Source organism: Centrocercus urophasianus, unplaced genomic scaffold (genome assembly GCF_019232065.1).
Source record: "Centrocercus urophasianus isolate 14NV4802_14NV808 unplaced genomic scaffold, USGS_Curo_1.0 seq_25, whole genome shotgun sequence".
Classification (NCBI taxonomy): domain Eukaryota; kingdom Metazoa; phylum Chordata; class Aves; order Galliformes; family Phasianidae; genus Centrocercus; species Centrocercus urophasianus.
In genome coordinates, this window is record NW_024884811.1 from 15,431,230 (window position 1) to 15,453,772 (window position 22,543).

Sequence of the window (22,543 nt, forward strand, 5' to 3'; positions counted from 1 at the left end):
GAGAGAAATAAAGTCTCCCTTCAGCCTCCTCTTCTCCAGACTAATCAGCCCCACTTCCCTCAGAAATGACTGTTACTTCTAACCATCTGCTGCATCTCATTAATATGGTGGATACAATCATTGTGAGTCTTGAGAGCTTGACTGCAAAGTAAAATTTGATTTTTTTTCCTTTTTTAGGCATATTTCAGCCTCACGTACGACACTTACTTGTTCTGGCAACCCCTGTGGATATTGTGATCTTAGGACTCAGCTATGCAAATACACAAGCAGGTAGTTGTCTCCTTTTTTTTAATATTTCTCTATTTATGTAAATTAAAGAACTGGTTGTGCATTAACAATTATACAAGTATGCATGCACGGTCATGTTATCAGTAACAGATTAAATCTGAAAACAAGACCACACTTGTGGTGATTTTTAAATCATGTTACAGACAAGGTACAATAATTTCATTTTTGTAGGGGGAGTACCTTCTGGATCCCAGACTGATGTAGGACGGTAGAGTAGTACTATTCACATGTTTAATGTGGAAAGAGCATTTGAAACAGATATTCCTCTTAATTAAACTTCATAAGGGGAAGAAGAGATAGCCATGAATCAAGATAAAAAGGCGATGAGTGTGGTTTGTTAATCTAGTTGTCATTTGTTTCAAACCACAGGAAAAAAAGGAACCTGATACCATTTTAATGGTTATCTATATTAATTAAAAAAAAAAAAAGTTGAGAAAATGAGAGAATAATAATCCTTTGTTCCCTTTCTACAGTTTTTTCCAGTGAAAGAGATATGCAGAAATTTGATTCAGAATTGTTGGGATTGAGAGGAGATAATGATATTTCTTTTCTTGGAAACGTATGCAGTGAGTGTTTTATTTTAATAGCAAGATTCATTACTCAGTAGGTCATCCTGAATAATGGCTATTACACATTTATTTTAGTAATTACAAAATTTCCTATCATTTTTCATGTTTTTTGAAATGTTTCTAATTACAGGTCTGATGTTTATACAATCTATACTGTCTATAGAACTTAAAAACTAAAAGCCAGAGAGTTCTTGTTTATTTAAGGTACTGGATCACTCAATGACAGTTTGTCAGGTGGAATGCAGCTTCTACCAGACCCTCTCTATTCACTTCCTACTGACAACACTTACATTTCTTCAATAACATCCACTGATAATGGACGTATCTTTCTGGCTGGAAAGGACGGCTGCTTATATGAAGTAGCTTACCAGGTGATTAAGCTTTATTTTTTGTTTTTTAATGGTTAAGCTTTATTTTTTATTTTTTTAATGGTTGTAGGTTAGACTCTTAGACTCTTAAGAATTCTGAAACATGTCAAGTCTACTGTCTTTTTTCTTTTATTGTTGCATTACATGGTTCAATTGAACAGCAGCTCTGAGTTCTTATATGAAAAATAGCAGTACAGCTTTGGTCAACTTAAAATAGTTGAGATAATGATAATCTGCACCCCTTTCACATAAATTTTTGTTTTTGTAATCAGTGCTTTCAATTATGAAATATATATTGATATTAGTGGCATGTATTCAGATTTTTAATTGTCTTCACACTTGCAATTTTGCTGCCTTCTTAGGATAGCTTTTGGTTTGTTTTTTCCTTTGTCCTGAGTTTTCTTTCAACACCTTTTTTGAATTGCAGGCTGAGGCAGGCTGGTTTAGTCAGCGATGTAGGAAAATCAATCATTCAAAGAGCACATTGTCTTTCCTTATTCCTTCGTTGCTACAGTTTACGTTCTCAGAAGATGGTAGGTACTGATGTAAAGATTTCCTCAACTGTTAAATATAAATTTGAAATGGTTATCGTTCTTTTGCTTAATTTTATTCTAGATTTCTATTCATTATGTGAAACTGTTTGATTTAAATCCTGTAAGAGTCCTCCAGGACTCTTATTTTTATTAACTTGCATTTAATTATTTTTTGGTTATTCTGTAGCATTTATTCTGTTAAACTTGTTTTCACCAAATCAGTTGTTGATTTGTTACTTCTCCCTTTTCTTTCCCTACTGTCAAGATCCTGTAGTTCAAATTGCCGTTGACAACTCTCGAAATATCTTATACACCCGGTCAGAAAAAGGAGTCCTGCAAGTATGTTACTTACTCTAATAGCTATGTGATATGTTATAAATGTGTACATAATTTTTTTTTAAAGTTTTCTTCAGTACTTGGAAATTCTCTGTATTTGTGACAGAGCATTTCATTTTTCTCTAACAAAAAGTTTGCTCAAGACCTAAAATACTTTATTCTGAGGAAAAGCAGCCTTTTGATCTTTCTCACAAATATATTGAAACGTGATAATTGGATAAAGATGGCATTCTAGTTACTGCATAATACATGAAGCTGTAAGAGTAAATTCAACTTTAGATCAACTACACTGTACTGTTAACTTGCAGGTTTATGATTTGGGCCAAGATGGTCAAGGAATGGCACGAGTTACTTCTCTTTCACAAAACGCTATTGTTTCTGCTGCTGGAAGCATTGCCAGGTATATATGTAGTAGGTATACTATAAAGAGATTTTCTGTAAGACTAATAGTTTCACAGTGTATTTTTTGAAGGATGTTTTTTTCCTTGTTTCTTTGGATTGACAGACTACAAGGCTTTTTTGGTTTTGTTTTCCAGAACAATTGATCGTTCTGTATTTAAGCCTATTGTTCAAATAGCGGTGATTGAAAATTCTGAATCCATAGACTGTCAACTACTTGCAATCACACATGCAGGTAAGAAGGAAATGCTAGTTACTCCTCTTTTTAACTGATAAATGTCATCCACACAGTTAAACAAAATTGATGTTTTCCTTTTCACGGAACATTTCATTCTGGTATATCAAGTTATGTTAACAAGTTGTTTTGATATTTGATGCAAGTATAATCTGGTCATACAAATCATTATCCACTTTATATCCAAGATAGCCAGCAGAAAGTGGTGTGACAGAAGTAATTCATGAAATCAGTGGTGGACCTTGAGTTAAAAACCTTGATGAACCTTGATTTTTAACAAGAAGCATGGTAGTAGCTACAGAATTTCATGTATGTCTGAACTTTGCATGTACTTTGTCTAAAGTGGTGTTGCTGCTAATAATGATTAGAGTTACATCAGACTGCCTAGAGTTGACTTTCCTTTCTTTTGGTTTAGGTGTCCGACTGTACTTCAGTACTTCACAATTTAAGCATCCAGCAGCTCGTCCCTCCATGTTAACTTTGGTACATGTCCGTTTGCCTCCTGGATTTTCAGCATCTTCTAATGTAGAGAAGCCATCAAAGGTTCACAGAGCTCTTTATTGCAAAGGTACAGTAGACACATGTCAGAAGAGTAGTAAGTTTTTTTAAAAAAAATTTTTTGTTTTCTGAGACTGTCACTATTGCACTCTTTTATATCAGGAAGGAAGGGGAGGACATGTTTCTGTGTTGTTGACCCTTTCAATCACACATATTGATTTAATCCCCGAAGTAATCTTCAGTTTTTTTCGCCTAAATTCTCTTCAAACATCTCATGAAGTGTTTTCTACCTACTTGAGGCTCATTTCTGTTTCAACCTTTCAGGGTAAATGATAAGATGCTGTTGATGGTGACCAGCTAATCCTATGACAAGAAAGTCAAGAGTTAATATCTGCTGTTTAAATTGATTGATTTTTGTCACGTAAACAATTAATAAATTTAATGCATGTTTATTGCTTCTAGCACAACCTTAATATCCCTGTTCTTTATAGGGGTCTTGCTGATGGCTGCTTCAGAAAACGAGGATAATGACATCCTGTGGTGTATCAATCATGATTCTTTTCCTTTTCAGAAGCCAATGATGGAAACACAGGTAGTAAAGTGAACTTTCAAGTAATTTCGATGGACTGTAGATACATTTTTTTTCCTTTCTCTTAACTTGAATAGTATCTACTTAATCTATAAAAAATGGGTAGTTCACAGAAAAGCTTAAATGAAGTGTTTGGAAATGCTTATAAAGCTACCAATTAATATGCTTTAAATTCAAAGCATATTAAGGAAAAGTTGCATAGATTCTTTTATTGGTGAACAGAAAGTGATATCTTAGCAGAAATTCCGGGTTCAGCCATACTTTTATCATTCTTGCAAACTACGTATGAAAAGTGATTGCTTTCACTTCTGAGATTTAAAACCATTGTATTGGAAAATACCTTATTTGTGTCGTATTTTTGCATATAGCAGACAGTGCATCATGCACAAGCACAGGAGAACGTGATCTGCCATTGAAAGCAGTGTTTGTTGAAAAGGACGAAGTTTGACAAGAAAGAATATTTGAAATATAGGTGTAGGAGACTTCAGGTTTCTTTGGCAGATATGCCATGTTTTCATCAAATGCAATCTATTCGTTATTTCTTTCATTCTTTCTTTTTTTTTTTTTTTTTTTCCTTTTTTTGTCCCTAGTTGTTACATATGTGGATTTGCATGGAGTTAGTTTGCTTGTGCACCAACTCGTAGATAACATTACATGTGTTTCAGCATTGAAGCAAGACTGTAGGCATCTACTGCTTTTGGCCTTCAAAAGTAGTATAATCTTAGTAACAGTTGTAGAATTTGAGTGAATGGAAAAGCTGTAACTTTAAAAGTCAGGTTTTATCTTATTTTCTGTTTTAATAATAGCTGTAGAGAAGCTTCATTGTTACACCTCCTTTCTCTATGAGAACTGACAGGTTAATTTCTCCGTTTTTCCAGGGGTTTTGAAAGTGGCAGACATTAGGTTTCCCAGGGAAAACTACAGTATATTATTGAACAGCAGTTGTTTCACATTAGCATGTAGTTTTCTTACCTAAGTAATACTCTGCGTGTTGCTTTATATTTAAATACAGAACGCCATCCCTAGCACAAGAAAAGCACTATATAGCTGCAAGTTTGATGTTAATCTTCTATCAGACAACAGAATAGCATGCTCCTTTTCTTTGAGATTTCATGTGTCAAGACTAGCTTTTCACCTATGCAGTAAAAGGTAAAATATCTCAATGGAGATATGTATAATCAATGAGTATTAAGATGCTATAATTATGAAATAAACAAGAGAGTTAGGCAAAGCAGATTAGGATAACAGAAAGAGAATAGATAGAAAGCTTAGCCATATCCTGGGCTCACTTAGAAAACCCCAGCAGAGCAGATCTTCCGAAGAGATCTTTCCCCACTGGTAGCCAGCTCTTAAATAGGTCTAGGAGGGGTGCAGCCAGGCTCCACCCCTTCCGGCAGCACAGGTGAATTGCCTTCAGCTGTGCTCCTCTGGCTGACTCATGGCTCGCCTCAGTGATCAATCAGAGGTTCAGGCTGTGACTCAGCAGTTCCCATACAAGATACAAAATCCAAATCTGCTATCAGAATTTGAATTACGATTTTCTGTTGTTTAGATGACCACCCGTGTTGATGGGCATTCCTGGGCTCTTTCTGCTGTTGATGAATTTAAAGTTCAGAAGATTGTGACACCACTAAATAAAGACATTATTCCAATAACGGATTCCCCTATCATTGTGCAACAACACATGCTGCCACCAAAGAAATTTGTTCTGCTTTCAGCTCAGGTGAGTATGAGTTTTCTTAATATAGGAGGTCAAATAATTAATATAAAGCTGAAAGGCTGATCCCAACCTGTGTTGGTTCAGTTTGTATGAGATTTTAGAATTGTATTCTGAAGATACAGTGGAAAAAGGGAATACTGCTGAAACTCTCAGTATCTGTTTTAAACTGACTCAAAGCTATTGGGCCTTCTTCTCTTGCACAATGCATTAATCATTTTGTTGGCATCAGGAATCAATTTTTTCTGCCTTTTCTAGACTTCCCAGAGAATGTGAATGGAAACTGGGCTTTAAGCACTAGTCACGTTACCTGTTGATCCTGTAGTGTAGTGAAGGAAAACTTGGAGAGCAACAAAGATGATAAGCATTGTGGTGAGGTAGAGAGGTATTACCAGTAGCAACTTTATTCCAACTTTGTATTATTTTGGGTTATTTTTAGGGGAGCTTTATGTTTCATAAACTCAGACCTGTTGACCAGCTGCGGCATCTTCTTGTTAGTAATACAGGTGGGGATGGAGAAGATATTGAAAGATTTTTCAAGTTGCATCAGGTAAGAATTTTGACTTGGAAAACAGAAGATAATACTATGCAATCTCAGAAGATAATATGTGTTCTGTTGTTGATATTACTACCAACTTCTAGTAAACATTAATACCAACTTCTAGTAAATGTTAAATTTATTGACTCAAGTATTACCTTTTCTTTCTGTGTTGTCTTCATAAAACAAGGTTGTATAGTAAGAAATATTTTCCCGTTTTCTGATATGTAAAGACAGAGGTGTAGATTGTTTTCCCTAATATTCTTGTGTTTCTTGTTTGTTGAACTGTTGAATGCACTTCTTAGTTTAGGAAAGGAGTTAATTAAGACGAGAGGAGAAAGAATTTTCTTTTTAAAAAAAAAAAAAAAAAAAGCAAGAAAGAAAACACTTGAATCCTTACCACTATACAGAAATTTTACATTTTGAAGGCCAGTACAGCCATAGCATTAATCTACTTCTTGTTCTGAATAAATAACAAACATGGGAAGGGAGGGATAGCTTCCTAAATGGAAGGTTACAGTTCTGAGTTGACTGTTCCTGATTAGTATCTGTAGTGTATGTCTATTTGTGCTTTGATATAGGATGTTTTAAATGATACGTTAAAATACCTTTCAGATATGCCAGCCATTATTGCTTGTATAGATAGCTTTTACTTCAAACAATCTTAATTTACATGGCTGTAGAAATTTCACAAATCTTTGTCAGAATTAGGTGATAGATGGATTATTTCCTACCAGTAAATGTACTGAGCTGCAGAAGGCATACATACAACATTACAGAAGCTTAATTTGCTAAAGTGAGATGCCTCACTGACTGATAATTTCTGTTACTGGAAAGAGCTGATTTCTTTGACTTCCAGATAAAATGATGCAGGAAGTATTTACTGCTTATTTATTGATCATCAAAACTTCACATTTCTTATCAACTTGATGTAAGCTCCCACTCTAAATGCATAATGTACCGTAGGAGGATCAGGCTTGTGCCACTTGCCTAATTTTGGCCTGTTCTAATGCTGCATGTGATAGAGAAGTATCTGCCTGGGCTACTCGAGCATTCTTCAGGTAAGTTTCAGTTGGTTTGAATGTTCCAAGTATTATGCTCAGGACCACTGTGGCCACTAAATGTACAGTCTCTTTAACCTGCTGAGTAAGCACTGTTTTTAAATGAGTGCAGACTGTTAAGGTTGGTGAAATATATGTTGGCACTAATTAGATCTCGCTAGTCAAGCAAGACTTCTTGTTATTTGCCCTCCTGAATGTCTTCATGGGATGTGGTCCATGTGTAGAGAAAGTTATTCTAAAAGTATTTTGATCTGCTTTAAATTCACTTATCTATATTTGATGGTTTTTCAGTTCATTGAAGCAGACTGTATAGAGAGAGATAATGTCTTTAATCAGAGCAATTCGGTTGGAAAAAGAGCAGACAAATTTTGGACCCCCAAGCCATTATTTGGATTGGTAATAGAAAATAAATTGTTTAAGGCTAAATACAACACAAACACTAATGTTCATTTTAGTAGATAACCTGAAAGGTAACGTACTTGTTGACTGCAGGATTGATAGAAGATCAAGCAGTTTGTAATTTTGTAATAGAGAAAAGTATGGTGAAGTATTGTCATACAACATCTCTTACATATCTTGGCGCTTACTATGCAGTGCACCTAAAAGTACATATTTCTAGGCTGTTCTTTTGAATAACCTTTTGAACTGCTTTGTCTCCTTGAGGATTAACTTAGAGTTGATGGTTTTGTGCTGAATATTCTCCCACTAGCATTTAAGTATTTTCATCCTTTGTGTGTTTTGATAATATATATGCCTTCATTCTTGTGTAGCTGTGTTTTCTTTTGTGAGTACAAAATCAGGAAAAACATCTGATCAGGTTGCTTGCAAGATACTGCAGGTTTATTGAAGATTACAAGTATATTGCAAGTACACTGAAGATTACATCTACAAGTACATTGTATCCTGAGAAATGTATGAAGGATCCAAGAATTAGGACTGTGCTGTTGTAGTTACTTCTTCTGGCTTTGTGTTGTCAGGTAGATACTTCAATTGCAAAGTTCCTAGTGCCGAAGGAAGGCTAGCGCTGTTAAATGAAGATTCACTTTAATTTAAGGAGGTATCATTAGTTAGCAGAGGGATGATCCAGCTGTTTCGAGGCCATACAATACTCAAGTAATACTTAATTGAAGTGAGATGAATAGAAATGACTTGTGGACTGTAGAAGAATGAGCTTGAGTCACCTCAGCTGTTTCCTTTTTATTTCTACATACAAGCAAAACCTTAAAAAGATAGCAAAGCAGAAATAACTTAATTGTCCATTAACTATGAAGTTATGTACACTAATGCTTTTCATATAATGTGCGTTCAGTTAATTTTATTTTCATGTGTCAAAATGAGTATAACTGTTTAGAGTTATGCTGGTATTTTGTAGTTTGTTTTAAAAGAACCACTAACTTGCAGCTAGTTCTCCAATATATGAAAATTAAACAGGCTATGTATAAAAGTGAGAGAAAACTTCTTTTGTGCACATGAATTTTAGGTACGGTGGAGAGGCACAAATGAGATTTCCATCAGCAATTCCTCCTCCAAGCAATGTTGGACCTATTTTGTGTTCTCCCATTCCTTCTGGTGAGTAGCAAGCATTCTGTGATCTTAGGTAGGTCTTATTTTTTCCTTTAAATATGTTATGTTTTGTGTTCTTACATGTTCCTGTGTTGAAGATCAGTTGTTTATTTCATAGCAGAGTATCTTCTTACATTATGAAACAGTTTCTCCACTTTCAGAATTCTTATTAGTAAGAATACTGGCTATTTATCATGCATCAGTGACATCACTTCCTAAGCCTGATGGTGTGGAATAGTAGCAATGTAAGCAGGAGCAGGAGTTTAAAAGGACATCAAGTGTGGAAAGAACAGGTGCTAGGAGCAGATGGAGAGGGAAGGAGGGTGTCGGAGAAATGCTGGAAAGTTCTTTGTTTGCTGAAGTTTACTCTTTCAAGAAATAAAACTATTCTTCCTAAGACTGAATATTCACTGTTCTGTTGGTTTAAAAAAAAAAAAAAAAAAAGTTTTTAATTTTTTGCAGTCAGGAAACATATTGTCAAAGTGCATTTTTATTTTACTTAGGTGATTGGTTCATGGGGCATATGATACGGTTCTTTGCTTCTGCTTACTCTGTTTGTTCCAAGGGTAGAGAATTGTCATGTGAAATAAAGATTCTGCCAATGACTCATGGAGCCGGTCAAAGCAGTGCTGATAGAATGTTTTTGAAACATCTTGAAACTGTGTGTGTGAAACTGCCTTGGAATAATTCTCAGTTCCTTGAGACCCCTTGTGTTCTTACTGTTGAAAGTCCAGTCATTCAGTTGCATGCGTCTGTTCTGCCAGCTGTGCCTTGTTTGGTGCAAAGGAGAATGTGTTTTCAAAATGAAACGGGATTTGTTAGTGAAGAACTTTGTGCTGTAGTGTGTTGCAAAGCTGAGAGAATTGTAGTGAACAAGACAAGAAGGACTGATTCTTCCATGCCAGCTTTTCAAGGTGCCAGATTTCATATCCTTTCCTTGTTTTATCATCACATGCTGATGAAGCATGGATATACTTATAGCTGATGACATTTGTTCATCATATTCTATGACACTTAGGTACTAATTTGCAGAAGACTTGAGTATGCTTAGTTGAATCTGAGACCAGACTCACTTAGGGAAAAACAATCTTAAACTGAACATCCCAAGTAATACTGCTGCTGGTGTGTTCAACTACCATATGTAAGAATTAAGAGTAATAAAAACAGTGTCTTCCCAGATGTGTGCTTCAAAAGTAAAATTGATGTTCATTGGAAAGGTCTAAGTGACACAAAGTGAGTGCTTTCAGAGTGGGTGCCTGTATCAGGAATAGAGGCAGTCAGAAGATGAAAAACAAGAAAAAGCCTGTGAACAGTATTAATATTCGGGAAACAGACTGTGTGCAGCAAATGCTTTGTGAATGCTGAAAACAAAAATGCTTATAAACAGCTATTGAAAGACTCCTATCTATTTGGCTCATATAAGGAGTGCTGGTTTCAGCATAAATTAGTGCTGTTCTGTATGTAGTTAAATAAAAGCTGTTGGAATGGTTTTGCAGAAGGGTCCTGAAAGTCTGTGTTTACTATTATGTTTTGACAACTTAACATAGTGTTTTTTTGGGTTGTGTTTTGTTGTTGTTGTTGTTTTTTTTTTTGTTGTTGTTTTTGTTTTTTCAAAAAAACTTAGATTTCTCTTTTGTTTTTCCTTTTTAGTTTCCCCATTTACTGTTGATAGTCCATATCCTAGTCCTAGCTTATTGACAACACCTGGGGCAGGTAACCATTACTTTTCCTTTGCTGAAGGAAATGAGAATTTTTTTCAACTTCACTTCTGTTATTGTACACAGAATAATCAGTAACCTTTGCATACCTTTATCCTAGGTTTACAGTCTACTAGTGTGTCAACTCCCATATTCCCTCCTGGGAATTCTGTATCTCACCCTGGTACATCCATTAGCAGTGGTATGATGGGTCCAGAGATTGTATTTTCTGGAAGACACAATGGCATCTGCATATACTTTGCTCGGATTATAGGGTAAGGTGTTCATGTGAAATAATCACTCAATTCACTTAATTTTCCCATCCCCTAATGCTTGTGATTAAATCAATTCATTCTTAATAGGATGTAAGAATGAGATTATTAAAGTACATTTCTCTTCCGTATTTTAAGCACCTGTTGATGCAATAGACTCTCTTTACAGTTGTACTGATAGTTCTACATTCAGTGAATGGATAGGATGGGAAAGTTTTTTGGATATTGAGTGCGATATGCATAGCTCTGGAAATTTCTGTTTTACTTTTCAACCTTATGAACTTTTTGAAGAAGGTTGTATTACTTTAATAATGGGTTGTGTGTTACTGAACACCCCCAGCAAGAGTAGAATTCTTCATATGTTGGTTCATATCTCTCTCTATGGTTGTCTGCCTATATATTTCCAGAGAATAGTATTAGCCCATATATAAATTATTTGAGAGCATCAAACCTTATCTGATTAAATATTTAAAACTTTTGTTGATTGTCTATACCTGTGCTGTGCATAAATATGCAATTCTAACATTTCTTTTGAACGCTAACTTTTTATCTAGATTTTTAAGTTAGACTTTGAAGTAAAAGGTAATGGTATTTTTTAAAGACATATTTAGCAAGTATGCAAGCTTGTGGTGCTTGTAGTTTTTAATCCAATTCTCTTTTGTATTGCAGAAATATCTGGGATGGCAGTATAGTAGTGGAGAAAATTTTCAAAAGTGGCAATCGAGAAGTTGTTGCAGTATGTAAAAGATAATGTTGTATTTTTAAAAGATTATTGTGGTATATCTCTCCAGCCCTTTATATTTGTGTTCCCAAATTATAAACAGATAAGTTAAAAATGATAGCTGTCATTTTGATGATATGATATGGGTTTTTTTTTTTTTTTTTTTTTTTTTTTTTAAATTGTACTTGAGTGTTCAACTGTGGAGTAATTGTAGGCTTTATTAAAATCTTTGTAAGTTACTATTTTGAGTGTTGTATTGCCTCTTACCAATTGACAGTGTCCAGTTCCTTTTCTATTCAGTGAATTTATTTCTTTCATTTCTGCATATCCTATGCAGTCAAAGCCTAAGAATAAAATGCTTTGGCTGGTTAGGAAAGACACTGCAGTTACATAAGAACATAGAACAGTCTTCCAACACCTTCATCATTAACATCTTTACATTTCACTTTTCCTTCATAATCTAAGCATCAAGCTGTTTTCTGACTTTGGATGTTAATACAGTCTTACACTGAGTAATTTCAGCAGTACACAATTAATTGCTTCATAAACTTCTCCAGTTTTGAGGCAACGGAGAGACTCAGGAGACACAGCAATTACAGTCTGTGTGTTAGCGCTGCTCAATCATTCCAGTTCAGATTTGAAAATAATAAAACATGGCTGATTTGATTATCAGATACAATATTAGACACCACTTTATTTGAATTTCTTCGGAGACTATTCTTTCTTCATATGTCAGCCCTTCCCTTTGAGTCTGTTATAGACAATGGCATTGTAGTGATAATGTTATTAGTGTGCTATTTATTTGTTGGACAGTCTTTCATCTGTCTTTCTAGTGGCTTTAGTTTGAAAATGTGGACTTCTGAAAAAAGGTTTGGAAAGTCTAAACCCTTCTGTAAAGAAACTTGCTTTTTATTGCAGATAGAAAGCAGTGTTCCATCCCATGTGCTGGAATGTGTGCTACAAGAACTCAAAGGTTTACAAGAATTTCTAGATAGAAATTCTCAGTTTGCTACAGTTGGAGCCTTCGGAAACCCAAGGTATTGTTCACTGCGTTAAATTCACTAGTGATGTTCAGTGTCCAGCTCTTGAAAAATTATCCCTTGCATTTCCGTTCATTGCATTTGGATGCTAACAACAAGATGTTAGATTTCATCTTTAAAATATTCTGTATTTGTAGTAATAATAACATTTCCTTTTATTTTGGAATTGCAGTTTCAGTACACCTGCTAATCTGCAACAGAGGCTCCTGGGTTTCATGAGGCCTGATGGTGGAAGTTCTCAGCAAGTGCAACAAGAACTCCAGCGAAAGTATCATGGTATGCAATTACTTTTGAATGGAAGATATTATAGAGTAGTGCATCTGCATCTTCAAGTACTTCTACCTGGAACACCTTGCTTTTTCTTTCACACAATATCATATTGTTCCATCAGAACCAGTGCTCCAAAATGAAAAGACAGTCTAAACTAACAATGGCAAGAAGCTGCTCTCTTCACTTCTGGTGTTGCCTTTCATTTTACTGAAATACTGGAAGTTTTACAATTGCAATTTGTGAAAGCAGTTGATAAAAGTCATCTCTGTATTAAGAGAATCCAGATTTCTGCGCAGAAATATCTAGTGGTTCTGAGCCACTGCAAAAGAGAAACTGTATATCTCAGTTTAATAAGCTAAAGTATAAGTGGCTGAACACAAAAGCACTTCTTTTATACGGTGAAGTCACAATTCTGTAAAGACACATCCTCCTTCTCCTATTTTGTACATTCAAATCATCATACATTCAAATAGAAAACTAGATGTTTCTTTTTACACTCCCTTGTCTTTTTTTTTTATTCTAATGTTCTCCATGTATCATCTCTTCATATCAGTACTTACTTCTGGCATGCCCATTATATTTTCACTTTTTAACCAATTCATTTGTGAGAGTGCTGATAAAATAAGCACTGTGATGCAGGTTCCCAAAGTTCTAATCACTGAAACCTCCTCAAAACTTTGTTTAGTGGAATCAGTCCTGTCACATGACAATGTAGTTTTTGCTCAGTACTTGTAGAGATGTATGCAAACTTAAACATGGATGTGGTCCATGTGAGTATGATTCTGTTTTTTTAGTTCTGCTGGCTTTTGTTTTGCACTGCTCACTTCAAACAGTGTAAATGTAACGTTTAAAAAAAAAAAAGGCAGCAAACAGAATTTTTAGACACTTAATCATTTATTTTGATTTTTACACATTCCAAAGTTGATATGTAATTTTGGATAGCTTGATGTAATATAATTATTTCTGCTTTATGTCTGAAATGTAAGCGCTCACAAGAAAAGACTTGAAGTGTTGCAGTTGTCCAGTCAAGTAACAAGTATGCCCACTATATTCAACTATAATACATCTCAGCAAACTCAAACATTTCTTGTTCTTCGCGTAGCAGTTTCTTTGAAACCTTTTCTTTAAAGACAGTGTACAGTGTAGTCTGATGATTTAACTATAGTTGTTCTAAAAGTGAACACAAGCAATCAAACAGGAAGAAAATGTGTGTTCATATCCAATACATATAAAATTACACTTGTGAAAAACCAAGTTAAAACTTGAGACTGATTTTGGAAATGCACTCACATGAAACCGTACTTTTATCAGAAAAAAACATTCCTGCATTGATAATTTGAAATAAATGTTTACAGATAGTATTTTTAGGAGGGAAATTTTTTCAAGGCACTTTCCTCCAAAGAAATGGAGAGCCATAATCAAGAACAGAGACGAAAAACTTGGAAATGTAAGGAGACGTATTCTAAAACCTCAAAAAATCAACATACTGACTCAAAGTATGAACAGCACAGTTACTTACTGACAGTCTCTTTGCTTTTTCAGCGGAGGCACAGTTAACCGAGAAGACTTCACTTCAAGGCATCCAGCAGCTGGTTCGCAAAACCTGTCAGGCATTGGCTTTGTGGAAGTTGCTTTGTGAGCACCAATTCAGTGTTGTTGTAGGTGAGCTTCAGAAGGTACGACCAGAATCATCTGATTTTAATTTGTTCATATTTAATAAGAAATTAATATTTAAATTAAATTTAAATTGAATTTCTTGCTGCTGCTTAGGTATTTCCAAAAGTGCATTGCTTTAACTTATTAAGAGGCAGATTACGAATTTTAAATTGAATATAGATCTTTATTCAGTTTGCTACTGTTTGTTTTTAGGAGACAACCATTCAGTTCTGATCTCATCACCCAATTTTAGCAAATTGGAAGCATCGCTAGCAGTAGATTCAGTTTTACTTTTGTTGAGAGTTAACAATTACTCTGTTTCATAAATTATAATATTGCTCTAAATTTATAGTTTTAAAAAGTTTTTTCTTTGAACACATTGTGGAAGATGTGCAGTGAAAGAAATAGGCTAATGTTCTCTAACCTAGAGGAATTAACTCTTTGCATTACTGTTGGTAGACTTTGGAGAGACTAGTGGAGATTAGTGTAGAGCAGTAGTGTTGTAGAGGCTTCATACTGCACTTTTACCTAAGCAGAGGTCTAGAATCTATCACAGAACAGCTGAAGGAGGAAGAAACCACTGGAAATACCTGCCTTCTCCTGCTCTGAGCAGGGTCTACTTTAGACCAGGTTGTCCAGGATCATGTCTAGTCAGATTTTGGATATCTACAAGGATGGAAATTCTGCAACTTCTCTGGGCAACCTGTTCCAGTGTTAAACCATCCTTGAAAGAAAAAAAAAAGGAAAAAATAGTTTTAATTTCTAGTGTTTTGACATTTGGCATTGCATCTTGCTGAGCACCACTGACAAAAGTCTAGTTCTGTGTCCTTGACACCCTCCCACCAATTGTTTGTAAATATTAGTAAGATCACCCACTACCCAACCTAACACTCTGTCCTGGCTGAACAAACCCAGTTTTTTTCAGTCTCTCCTTGTATAGCAGTTGGACAAATTAGTACAATGGGAAAGGCATTACAACAAAGGTGTGATGATGGAAGGACTGACACGATAGAAAGGTGCTATATCAGAAGAGAAAAAGATCGTAGATCATAGAATCACAAGGTTGGAAATGACCTGTAAGATCACCTAGTCCAACCATCCTCCCATTACCATTGCTACCACAAACTAAACCATATCTTGTAGTTCCTCATCCAGGCACCTCTTGAACACTGCCAGGGACAACGATCCCACCACCTCCCTGGGCAGCCATTCCAGTGCCTGACCACTCTCTGACAGAAAAAATTTTTCCTCATGTCCAACCTAAACTTCCTCTGGTACAACTTGTGGCCATTTTCTCAGGTCCTGTTTGTTGCCTGGGAGAAGAGGCCAAGTCCTGCTTCACTACAACCTCCCTTCAGGAGGTTGTAGAGCGCAGTAAGGTCTCCCTAAGGTCTCCCCTGAGCCTCCTCTTCTCTAGACTGAACAATCCCAGCTCTCTCAGCTGCTCCTCATAAGACTTGTGCTCCAGACCCCTCACCAGTTTCGTTGCCCTTCTCTGGACACAGTCCAGGGTCTCAATGTCTTTCCTGTAGTGAGGGGCCGAAAACTGAACACAATACTCAAGGTGCGGCCTCACCAGTGCTGAGTACAGAGGGATGATCACCTCCCTGCTCCTGCTGGCCACACTATTTCTGATGCAAGCCAGGATGCCATTGGCCTTCTTGGCCACCTGGGCACACTGTCGGCTCATGTTCAGCCCAGCATCAACCAACACCCCCAGGTCCTTCTCTTCTTCACACTCATCCAGCCACTCATCCCCAAGCCTATAACGCTGCATGGGGTTATTGTGGCCAAAGTACAGGACCCGACACTTGGCCTTGTTGAACCTCATCCCATTCACCTCAGCCCAGTGGTCCAGCCTGTCTAAATCCCTCTGAAGGGCCTCCCTACCCTCAGGCAGATCGACACCACCTCCCAGCTTGGTGTCATCTGCAATCTTGCTGAGGGTGCAGATTACTCACCCATATCAGAAGATTCTAGGTTCACAGAGGAAGGCTTCACCAAGGAGGGGTCTCTAGAAAGAGATCCTTCCCCTGTGTCAGTCAGCACTTAAATGAGCTCTAGAGATGCGCAGCCAGTCTTCACCCCTTCTGTCACACAGCTGAATTGCCTTCACCTGTGCCCCCAGTGTTGATCAGGTCCTTTCCCCAAGAGCTCAATCAGTGGTTCAGGCCATGACTGAACAGTTCCCATACACCGTTTGCAAGAAAGGCAACTTACAGAATATTGATTCTTGTGATGTGTTATTGTTGAATTTGCATCTAGTTCTTAATGAAATTGATTATTTTAATATTAGGCATTCTGTCCTAGCAAGTCATAGAAGAATTGGTTACTTCAAGTTGTATTCTTTATCACTAAAAAGAACAATTTTTGAACTTTATGAATGCACAAATGTTGAAGCTGTTCTTACTGCTGTCTTTGGGAGGTAGCACAATTTCTAGCACAGGCAGCTTTTCTCTTATCTTGGACAAGGAACTAGTTGCTTGACAAATAAAATCTTTTCCACTGTCTGCAGTAGTTTTAGAGTTTTTGTAATAGTATTTTAGTGTTCTAAGTGATCATCAGTAGACACTAGTGGCAGCTAGCTAGCTCTACTTAAGCAAATATTCCTAATAATTTTTACCAAATGAATGAACTGTAACTTAGTATGAAAAGTCATAGTCTAGATTTTATACTGTTTCAAAAAATTCCATCTCATGCTGCATCATCACATTCATTTGTGAATATACTCAGATATTTCTGTTATTAAAAACTGATATTCTTGTTTATAGTGTTCTTATAGTGCCCTGTGACGTAGGAGAGCAGTTAATAACTTTCTTACAAAGAACTGAAATACATATGGCACATTGTGTAGACTAGAGGAAGTCATACAAAGTTCTCACTGTCCTTTCTCATCCAATAATCTAGTGTCTTCATTGATAGAGCTTTCTCTAGTGTTTTCCACCTTGCTATATATGCTTTGTTTAAAATAATGTAATGTGCTTCACTCACTATGTTTACTTAAATGGAAATTGTTTACTTTGCTGTAACATTTTTGCATTCCAAACAACATGAAAGTATTGGTCAAATAATGAAATGCTGTCTGTCTACAGGAACTTCAAGAACATCTAAAGATGACTGCTTTCAAAGACTTGGTAATTAGAGACAAAGAGTTGACTGGAGCACTCATTGCTTCTCTTATAAACTGTTACATCAGAGACAATGCTGCTGTTGATGGCATAAGCACCCATTTGCAAGACATCTGTCCCCTTCTCTATAGTACTGATGATGCTGTCTGTTCCAAGGTAAGCCCACTTAAAGGTTTTGCAGCACCAAAACACATTATTAGAATGTATTAGAGCACAAATGCATCTTCAGCAAGTTTATCAGTGACTCTTAGCTGGGTGGGGTGGTTGATACACTGGAGGTAAGGGGTTCCATCCAGACACGAGCCTGTGTGAACCTCAGCAAGGCCATGTGCAAGGTCCTGCACCTGGGTTAAGGAAATCCCAAGTACAGATATGGGCTGGGCAATGAGTGGACAGAGAATAGACCTGTGGAGAAGATTTTGGGAGGATACTGGTGGATGGATGCCTTGACAGGAGCTGGTAACACACAGTTGCAGCCTGGAAAGCCAATTGCATCCTGGGACACATTAAAAAAGGTATGGCTAGCAAATCGATGGAAGTGTTCCTGCATCTCATGAGTCCTCAGAACACACTACTCCTGGGAGTAGTGCTCTGGGGCCCACAGTATAAGGATAGGAACCTTTTGGTGAGTCCAGAGGTGAGCCATGAAGGTTACCAGGGGGTTTCTCCTATGAAATAGTCTTGAGAGTTGGGATTGTTCAGCCTGGAGGAGAGAAGGCTTTGGGGAGATTTTAGAGCAGCCTTCCAGTACTTAAAGAGGGCCTTCAAGAAAGATGTCTAGAGACTTTATTATAGCAATAGGACTAGGTATAATGATCTTAAGCTAAAAAAGGATAGATTTAGATTAGACATTATGGAGAAATTCTTACCCTCTCATGGCAGAGGGGCTGGAACTCAATGATCTCTAAGATCCCTTCCAGGCCTAACCGTTCCACGGTCCTGTGATTCAGATCAGATAACTCGGGCATCTTGTGAATACCTTGCACTCAAGTGATTTCAACAGCATAAGAACTAATGTCTTGTTGATCAGTGCTGAAATTTGTGTGAATTCTGGTTTGAAGTTCTTGCAGTTATTTGTAGTCTTCATAGGGTCTCTAGCTCCAGTGTGATGCATACGTCTTTGTGATGTTTGTAATACATATCTTACTCCAGCCTTTCCTCGCAAAGTCTTTTACCTAGTTCTGTGCAATTTGTAAAAGGATTATTATCTTGAAGAACTCCTATTTGAAGCTCTTCCAACTAAATTCAGCAAAAGTATCTGTTGAGAGGAGAACAGAGGGCAAATGATTAAATCTTGTCTTCACAAGTATCCAGACTAGAAACTCCTTGTCTCTAATGCAGTTGCACAGTCCTTATGCTGGAAACCTGCTACTATGTACTGACAAGGGGAAGTGTTTTTGAGAGTTTTGTGTATTTTTTATTGTTTCAGCTTTGAGTCTTGTCATAGTAGCTGACTAACTCAGTTACGTGAATAGTCTCCATTTTCCCTCATTGGTATGTAGGCAAATGAATTGCTTCAGCGGTCTCGGCAGGCTCAAAACAAACTGGAAAAAGAGAAAATGCTAAGAGAGTCACTGAAAGAATACCAAAAGATCAGCAATCAAGTAGACCTTGCTAATGTTTGTGCGCAATATAGGCAAGGTGAGAGGCAATCACTGATCTTTTTCTGCTAACCAGTTTCTGCTGTATCATTTTACACCATCTTCTTTTTGTTTGTTGTTTTTTTTTTAACTTCTAAATAATCCTACAATGATGTTTTCAGATTACTTCCTGGTAACTTTCATAATTAGTATCTCTTAACCTGTTATTTTTAAAGCTATTCTAGGTTTTACCTGCAAATGGAAAAGGAAAGCTTTTGTTCCTTTATTGTACAACTGTTCCTCTATGTACAGTGTATTTCCTGTTTTAAGTATGGTGTGTGAAGTAGTAATTTCTGATGCAGAATTTTATAATGTGATAGTAGTATAGAGAATCTGAGTAGAATGCAGTAACTGCCAGCATAAAGAAAGCATTTGTCACCACTTAGTTCACAGTGCAACTTGCTTTTGTTCCATACATGTGTAATAATGTTTTTAGCAAAATTTTTTGACTGCAAGTAAGCAGAGGGTAAAGTATGGTATTTTTGCAAATGAAGTTTAAAACCAAACATACTGTTTGAAAGATGGCTCTGAATCCTATTTTGTCTAGCAGAAGTTAGTGCAGTATTTAAATGCAGATATCACTCTTTTAACAGTCAAGATTTCAGGTTCTGCTCTATAAATACATAACTTCAGGCTTGCATGTAATCCCACAGATTAGATATGGGCATAAACGTTTCTAAGATACAGATCAGAGTGAATATCTCTAATCATTCATGTTCAGAGATATTTTACGATGAAAAGGGGTAGTATTTGACGTCACTTATTTGTCATAGATTTAACACAGTAATTTCTGGGGTGTTTTTTGTTTAATTTTATTTTAATTTATAGTGCGTTTCTATGAGGGAGTAGTAGAGCTGTCTCTTACTGCTGCTGAGAAGAAAGATCCCCAAGGTCTTGGCCTTCACTTCTATAAAAATGGAGAACCAGAGGAGGATGCTGTTGGACTCCAAGCTTTTCAAGAGAGGCAAGTTTTCAGGATACCTTCTTAGCATTTTTGTAGAGGTCTTGATTTCAATTGACTAGAAATTAGTCCCTTTGGTGAAGGCATTGAGGGTAATGACAAGCAAGCATTTTAGAATCATATACACAATATAGATAGTTTTGCCCAACATACTTTCCTAGATTATCATTAATATGGCAACAGCTTAGTTTGAAACAGGATAAACTGATACATACAGAAAACACTGTGATCTGATCTTACAGAAGTATTTGTTAGGAAGATGACTTGAGACCAAATTAGATTTTGTGAAGTACCTGATAAATCTGACTTTTTATTTTAGTAATGATGTCTACAAAAGCATGCAATAATGAAATTTAGAAGGTAGTTAAAATTGTGTGGCTTTAATTCTCTTTTGCTTTATTTACAGATTAAACAGCTACAAGTGTATAACTGACACCCTTCAAGAATTAGTGAATCAAAGTAAAGCTGCTCCCCAGTCTCCCAGTGTACCCAAAAAGCCAGGTCCTCCAGTCCTGTCATCTGACCCCAACATGCTAAGCAATGAAGAAGCAGGACACCATGTAAGAAATCGAGGAGAAAAAAAAAAAAAGTAACATGATTGTAAATGTGTACTTGCTAAGCAATGAAGAGGCAGGACACCACGTAAGAAATAGGAAAGAAAAAAAAAAAAAGTAGCATGATTTTAAATGTTTAACCGTTTATTATCTATTAAGAAAAAAAACATTTGGAATATTTTTGTAAAATAGGTTAAAGTCAAGATTTATCATGTACTGGCTTATTTTAGAGTGTTAAGAAAAATAATGATATGTAAGTAACATGAAACTAAATGTTGTCATTTACATATTCAGTATTTGATGTAACATAATGTCTCCAGGAATAATAGATTTTGTCTTTATTTTTTCCTTAGTTTGAACAAATGCTAAAGCTAGCTCAGCGTTCCACAGATGAGCTCTTCAGTATTGCGCTTTACAACTGGTTGATACAAGTTGACTTGGCTGACAAACTGCTACAGGTGAGCTATATTCAGGGAACAATTTGCTGGATGGTGCCACTGAATAGGCAAGTTCATTGTAATAATCCAGATGCTTTAAAAGAGAGAGCAAGAAGATAACTGTTGTCTTTATAACCTTTTCAGGTGACTGCCCCCTTCTTGGAACCTTACCTTGTTAGGATGACCAAGATTGACCAAAACAAAGTCCGTTATATGGATTTACTGTGGAGATACTTTGAAAAGAACAGAAATTTTAGTAACGCAGCCAGAGTCTTGGCTAAATTAGCTGACCTACATAGGTATGGTTCATGTGGGATTTATTTAATATAGTGATGTAGTTGAAAAAATATAAAAAAATAAAGCCAAGGTCAATGCCTTTTTTTATTCATTTGCTGTTTTAAAAAAATCTGAATTAGCTTTTGACCCACGTCTTTTTTGCAAAAAAATTTTAATTTATGTATCATACATACAATATGTTTCCTGTTTTAAGTATGATGTGTGAAGAAGTAATTTCTGATGCAGAATTTTATAATGCAGCAGTGTAAGTATAGAGCAGCTGATGGAGTAGAACACAGTAACTGCCAGCATGAAGAAAGTGTTAAATGGTTCCAGTTAAATTTTTTGCATGACTCAGTAAGATCAAGAATGAGTGCTAGCTAACTTGCAGGGTCTAGTTACAGTATAATTAACTCTGATAATTTTATTAGGAACTCATTTTGCATTATAATATTTGCTTTGCAGCACAGAAATTTCTCTTCAGCAGCGTCTTGAATACATTGCACGTGCTATCTTGAGTGCCAAAAGTTCCACTGCCATATCTTCTATAGCTGCAGATGGGGAATTCTTACATGAACTAGAAGAGAAAATGGATGTAAGACAATTTATTTTAGCTACACTTTCTTTGTATTATTGCATTTGATCTCACTAGCACATGACATTTATTTTTTTACCAAATCTGCCAAAACTGTTTTCCATACTTTGCTCCCAATGTGATTAAATTAAGCAGTTTATAATCTTGGGTAAGACAGTAGCACATCTATATTTAAATAAGGTAAAGTTAATACTGAGTGTTTTCTTCAGATTTGATTATTTTAATCCAATTTTGAACTTGTTTCTATGCAAGGTCGCGAGGATCCAGCTTCAGATACAAGAAACATTACATCGGCAGTATTCCCATCATTCTTCAGTGCAGGATGCAATCTCCCAGCTTGATGCTGAACTGATGGATATAACAAAGGTAGTTAGAAATTTCTTTGCATTGAATGTCAGTTTGTCATATTTGGGGGCTAAAGGGGATGCTCTGCAAAGAGTGATCTAGTGCTGAGCAGAAAATGTGAGAGATAGTTAGGCATTTCTAGTCTCTCAGAATGCGTATGTTAGACTTCCTCTTCTTGATATTCCTTCTGTCTTCTGTACTTCAATTTCTTCCCTGTGTTTTTTCTTCTTTGAGCTTCAGAGTTCTTGATTTATTGG

The 22,543-nt window shown here is 36.2% G+C and overlaps 1 protein-coding gene across 1 annotated transcript in view; it reads left to right on the plus strand.

Annotated features, from left to right (window-relative positions):
* NUP155 (nucleoporin 155) overlaps positions 1-22,543 on the plus strand; it is a 32,714-nt gene that overhangs the window by 3,892 nt on the left and 6,279 nt on the right. The window contains exons 5-30 of the mRNA XM_042825860.1: positions 178-270; positions 1,062-1,228; positions 1,653-1,758; positions 2,024-2,097; positions 2,403-2,494; positions 2,631-2,728; positions 3,144-3,296; positions 3,718-3,818; positions 5,368-5,538; positions 5,972-6,082; positions 7,037-7,131; positions 8,612-8,700; positions 10,345-10,407; positions 10,513-10,666; positions 11,333-11,399; positions 12,303-12,421; positions 12,597-12,700; positions 14,237-14,370; positions 17,443-17,634; positions 18,981-19,119; positions 19,947-20,082; positions 20,486-20,639; positions 20,987-21,091; positions 21,215-21,369; positions 21,812-21,941; positions 22,194-22,307. Coding sequence (XP_042681794.1) covers positions 178-270; positions 1,062-1,228; positions 1,653-1,758; positions 2,024-2,097; positions 2,403-2,494; positions 2,631-2,728; positions 3,144-3,296; positions 3,718-3,818; positions 5,368-5,538; positions 5,972-6,082; positions 7,037-7,131; positions 8,612-8,700; positions 10,345-10,407; positions 10,513-10,666; positions 11,333-11,399; positions 12,303-12,421; positions 12,597-12,700; positions 14,237-14,370; positions 17,443-17,634; positions 18,981-19,119; positions 19,947-20,082; positions 20,486-20,639; positions 20,987-21,091; positions 21,215-21,369; positions 21,812-21,941; positions 22,194-22,307 — 3,116 coding nt within the window. The remainder of the gene's footprint in view (positions 1-177; positions 271-1,061; positions 1,229-1,652; positions 1,759-2,023; positions 2,098-2,402; positions 2,495-2,630; positions 2,729-3,143; positions 3,297-3,717; positions 3,819-5,367; positions 5,539-5,971; positions 6,083-7,036; positions 7,132-8,611; positions 8,701-10,344; positions 10,408-10,512; positions 10,667-11,332; positions 11,400-12,302; positions 12,422-12,596; positions 12,701-14,236; positions 14,371-17,442; positions 17,635-18,980; positions 19,120-19,946; positions 20,083-20,485; positions 20,640-20,986; positions 21,092-21,214; positions 21,370-21,811; positions 21,942-22,193; positions 22,308-22,543) is intronic.